Genomic DNA, 5,210 nt, shown 5'->3' on the forward strand with positions numbered 1-5,210 from the left:
GCACTATATCTAAAATTTGAGCAAAATTCTATAAATATGATAATTTCCCAGGGTTAGAGATAGTCACTCCTGGGCTGATATGTCTGACAGATTGACTTGTAGGTAAAGAAGAGATACCAGACTGACAGAACAAAATAAATAAATAAATAAAATCGTAACTACACAGATTTTTCTGGTGCAGAGAAATTGGTTTGAGTCCGTCATGCCTCTGGTTTATCCCCAGCCAAAAGCCCAGAAAATGGGATCCCGTATCCTTCGTTTTTTGGATGGCCACCAAAAATGATATCTGGTTTGATGCCGTCAAGCTTGGCATCGAGCACGTCGCCAGATTTGGATCAAATCGGATTATTATTGTGCAAATGAGTTGGTATCAGGTGGAGGTTATCCTCTGAAACAAACACTCACGCTGCCACAGATCCAAGCATCAGGCCCTCTGCGACAGTCTGAGAAAAAGAAGAGACAAACAGACAGAAAAAAATAAACATTAAACAGAGCAAGGATGGTGGTGTTTTAATTTGCTGCCTGGATGGTGCTGCTTCTACTCACAAACAAGCCCAGAGCTATAAAATTGAGGGGCACTTGGCGACGGATGTTACCGCAGCAGGACAAAACCAGAATAAGGACCACCACCACTGACCTGTTAAACGGTGAGCATAGCGTGCATCATAAATATCAAATAAGCAGCCTATAAAAAGACAAATGCAGTGAAACTACCGCTGTGTAGCTGGTGGTTCTTCGGGTTGCTACGTTGAAGGTTTTAATGAACTAAAAACGGCATGGATCAAGGATCAAGACGGTTACAACAGAGTGTTTCGGCTTACATCATGGTGTAGGAGAACCAGTAGTTCTCATGAACCCAATTCTTCAGTGTGTCCCTGTTATTTGATAAGAAAAACAGAGCACTGTTTAATAGAGGCATGATTTATTTAATAGAAGCAGAGGAATGAATGCCTGCTGCAAGCGTAACACAGGACAGAGCATTTCACATGCAGGGGATGAGCATCATGTCAGAAAATGCTGTTGCAGCGTTTCGCTGCGAAACACACATGCTTCGATCTAATGCAAACTAAAACATAATCTCTACTGTACCATTAGGTGCCACTGTAGGATGCAAGACATGATGTTGCTCATATATCCGTGGTGGCAACTCTGCTTTTGTTACTTTTGTGTGAGGCATGCTTTCACACGCAGGCGTTTTTATGGAGGGACTTCTGACACGGATTCAAAAATCTCCTTAGAGAGTTTGTGTCTCACCAGTAGAGAAAGGCGCAGATGATCCCAACAGTAAGCAGCAGCTGAATCATCAAGGTCAGGTAGACTTTCCGTATAAAACCTGTTAAACGGAGGAAGAGAAAACGGAAAGCAAAGCAAAGAGAAATGAAAAAGACACAACATGGAGAGTTTGTCAAAGGAATGCAGGCTGGAGGACGATGTTGTTTATGCTGTGCACTATTAAATATGTAATTTGTTTTCAGTGACTCTGCATCGAATCCTAAAGAAGAACAAAAACTCTAATGATGGAGTAAGTATATTTTATCCAGTTTTACCCTTTGTCATGAGAAAAACATTCACCCCTCTGACCTTCTCTTTCTTTAGCTCTCACCTCGCCGTATCGCGGCGACACTGAAACCAATCTCCTCTGATTCGCTGGCGTATAGAGGCGGAGCCTGACCGCTGTACTGGTCACCACCAAATGCAGGTGGGTCCTCCGGATGGATCGTGTTGTTGTAGGACTCAGGAGGAGAGATGACTGCAATGTTGCCTTTGCCAAACTACAACGTCGGTCAGAAGTTTACAGAAATTCATCATCAGCATGTAGTCCAAAGTTTATGCACTGACATTATATTGCAGAAATATGAGATTAGTAAATCATTTTTAAATCCTTAAACTAATGCCTTGTTGAAGTATCTTTTGCTTTTGTTTCTGCATTCAGTGTAGTTGATTTGATACGTGATATGAACCTTATCAACCTGATGAGTCTTGATTCTCAGATTAAGAGTACTTTTTGAAAACACCAACTCCTTAAGCAGGTATTAAACATTCTTCTTAAGCCCAAAGTTCTGTTTTTTTTATTTTTAAATTGGTCTAATGTCATATCTTGATCTTAAATGTCATGTTTTCATTAGCTGTTAGCAGAAAACCATCTTGATTAATAGAGAACATATAAGTTAGAGTGTTTAACTTATATCTTTTTTAATTAATTTGTTTAGTTAATCTCCATAACTCTTCAAGAAATATTCTTGTTTATTGAACGGGTCTGTATAATCAATTATAGGGAGCCTGATTATCAGTAAATAAAGTTAAGCTATCTAACATAAAATTGGCATCCTTCAACTAAAGCCATAATTAGTAAAAAGGTACCAAAAGACCTAATTTAATCAAAACTGAAGGGAAACAAGACTGCAACTGGACAGGGAGGCTTCCACTCCAAGTTTATTTATATAGGACATTTCAGCAACAGCAACACTGATCCCTGAGCTGCAGGGGTCAGCATAAAGACTTTACAACTGGGATGAAGTGTTCTTTTTTTCCTAGTTTTAATGAGGATGAGAGCTGCAGCGTTCTGGATCAGCTGCGCTTGTTGCAGTGATCAATTCAACTAAAGATAAACAAACGGATGAGTTTCTCAAGATATTGCTACAACATCAGTCCTTTAATCCTGGAAACGTTATAGAGGTGACAGAAGACCAAATTCGTTATTGTCTTTATGTGTCTCTGAAGGGGCTAAAGCAATACTGGAGGAGCTGCATGAATGTCCAGATTTCAAAACAGAAGCCTTTTCTTCAAAAGAAAACATCTGACTTTGACTTTGTTGTTTTCAAAACGCAGTGCCATCACTTCACACCTGAAAAAAGGACGGTTAAAATGAAAGCTTGACATTCATTTTCAAACTGTTCGTTTGCATTATCAAGCAGTGTTTATTTGGCTTAAAATAAATGTTTTATGATATCGCAATGACGATGTGTTTTCCTAAGATTAGTTATGTTATTAACCTTTAATTAAAATGCCGTTTATAGCGTACATTACAAGACTACCTCTAGTACTCAAATGTCACTAACCTGGTATGCCGTTCCTGTGTAGGAGTTTTGTTCATAGTTCGAAGGGCTGTAGGGAGGAGGGCGAAGTTCGTGTCCTTCATCGGTGCTGCTATTTGTCTGCTCCATTTCACTCATTTCAATAACCCGACTCTTTTCATCAACAAAACTGAGGAGAGACAGAAAAGACACGACACACATGAAGGTAAGTTAGGGTGATAGCTCAGGTCCAGAGTCGTCATCCTGTTAGACAGTATCTGGGGTTTCATCAGTGATGCTAAACTGGCAAATGGGGCGCTGTCAGCAGGGAACAAATAAATGGGTAATTACAAAATGATGCATTGCACAAACACACAGTGAGCCATGACTAACATCCATAATTACGGCCTTAACCCCCCCAATTTATCAGAGCTGTATGTATTTTTAATGGTCAGAGAGAACGTGGTTAATTGATCTCAGAGGAAATTCAGCTGTCGTCATGAAAGACAAGGCACACAGATCAGAAAGAGTAATAATAATAATAATAAAAATATTGAGGATTCGGTTTTAGAAGTAGCAAGGAAATAAAAGACATTTCCCCTTTAAGTTGGTATTTCTGAGCAAGTCATAATTAGCCCAACAATGATCAGTGCCCTGCAATATAAAGTGGTGGTAAAGCAAAGATAAGCAGCAGTAAGAGAGCAAACAGTAGCACTTTAAAATAAACCCACCAGTGATACAATAACATTAATTCTGTTATTTTTGGGGGGCTTTTGTAAATTAATTCATCTTTTGCTCTTATAAGGAATCATCTAAGAGATAAAAATCCTCTTCTGTTCTCTCCGTAAGCTTCGTCAGGCAGCCAACACAATGAAGTGAAACTACATGATAAGACGTGAAGTGGACTCATTTTCTGTTTGTACCCTAAAAGCGTCATTATTTCCAGATTGAGAAAGAAAGCTGTTTTAAAAAATATATATTTAAAGAACCCTTTGTGTACTTAAAAAAATCTTCTAAGAGGTATTTAATTAAGGCTATTTGTTGAAAGAAGCTGATTACAACCGTAGTTCATAATGCATTGCCTTACCTCCGCTGTGAAAGCCAGGAAGCAGTTGTTCCTCTTTAGGGCAAAGTCTACCTGCTATCAGCTGGTTCCCACAGAGACGGGACTTTAGCTCCTGAGGGAGAGGATGGGGTGCGACATTAGGCTTAATGGGATATTCAGATGAAGAAAGCTGACACTGAGTTAGAATAAATTAAGCTTTTCTTTTTTTCACTCTCTCTCCCTCACCAACATTGATTTACTATGACCTTTAGAATAATTTCCTATGCATCGCTTATGCTTGCTTTAATAAAGGTATGTTTTTGGAGTCAATATCCTTTCATGAGACACTGCTTGCTGTTCGAGATAAGTCTGTGGCTTTCCCCGCTTTGCAGAACAAACAGAAAGAGAGAGAGAGGAGAAAAAAAAATAACAATGGCTGTCTTTGAAATCGTTTGAGTCATCTGGCCTTCATGGTTCACCTTGGTTACCTATTGATAGTGCTCTGCCTGTGGAAGTCATCCACCAACAAAGAAACAGATGAGTGATGCATGCCGTCAGGCCGTCCTGTTTTAAAAGATTACAGCTGTCGGGTCTCACCAGGAGAGAAGAATGGCTAAAACAACGACTTGAAGCCAAAATACATGAAATAATATAGGTCAATACAGTCTTAATGCTTCTTCACGGAGAACTGCCGCTAAAAGGGTTATACAGAGGAATCCATCCATGAATCAGAGAGCAGCCAAGCGCGAACCTACTTTCTATAAAACTGTCTATTACAGTTGATTACACACAGTTTGAAAGATATATAGAAACAAATGTTCAAGGAAATTGAACTAAATCCCATTCCAGCAAATCTGCAGCCTGAGCAGCTCGGGTTTTGATTTCACATTAAGAGGTGTGACAGACACGTGTTGATTACACAGAAACCTCTCAACAATTAAATTGACGATTTTCAGAGCATCCAGGTGCCAACACACAAGAGTCGGCGTACGGAGCAAAAACAAGACGATTCCTTCCAGGTAATTTCACCCAGACTGCCATGTTTATGTTTTTATACATCGAGTGAACACTTGGGGGCACTAGTCTCCTGTGCTTCCTCTGCTAATTGCAGTCATTTGATTGTGGCTTTGGCCCTTCACATGCTGTCACCT

At 39.7% G+C, this 5,210-nt stretch overlaps 1 protein-coding gene across 2 annotated transcripts in view; it reads right to left on the minus strand.

The window, feature by feature from the left end:
* The window catches only part of LOC103478349 (protein lifeguard 1), a 30,443-nt gene that overhangs the window by 5,479 nt on the left and 19,754 nt on the right, over positions 1–5,210 (minus strand). For both annotated transcript variants that reach the window (XM_008432113.2, XM_017309427.1), the window contains exons 2-8: positions 4,102–4,192; positions 3,060–3,204; positions 1,604–1,772; positions 1,255–1,333; positions 822–875; positions 547–637; positions 406–443 (exon numbers count right to left, since the gene is read on the minus strand). In XM_008432113.2, the coding sequence (XP_008430335.1) occupies positions 406–443; positions 547–637; positions 822–875; positions 1,255–1,333; positions 1,604–1,772; positions 3,060–3,173 (545 nt within the window). In that variant the 5' untranslated portion in view covers positions 3,174–3,204; positions 4,102–4,192. The remainder of the gene's footprint in view (positions 1–405; positions 444–546; positions 638–821; positions 876–1,254; positions 1,334–1,603; positions 1,773–3,059; positions 3,205–4,101; positions 4,193–5,210) is intronic.

The sequence above is a fragment of the Poecilia reticulata genome, linkage group LG16 (assembly GCF_000633615.1).
Source record: "Poecilia reticulata strain Guanapo linkage group LG16, Guppy_female_1.0+MT, whole genome shotgun sequence".
NCBI lineage: Eukaryota > Metazoa > Chordata > Actinopteri > Cyprinodontiformes > Poeciliidae > Poecilia > Poecilia reticulata.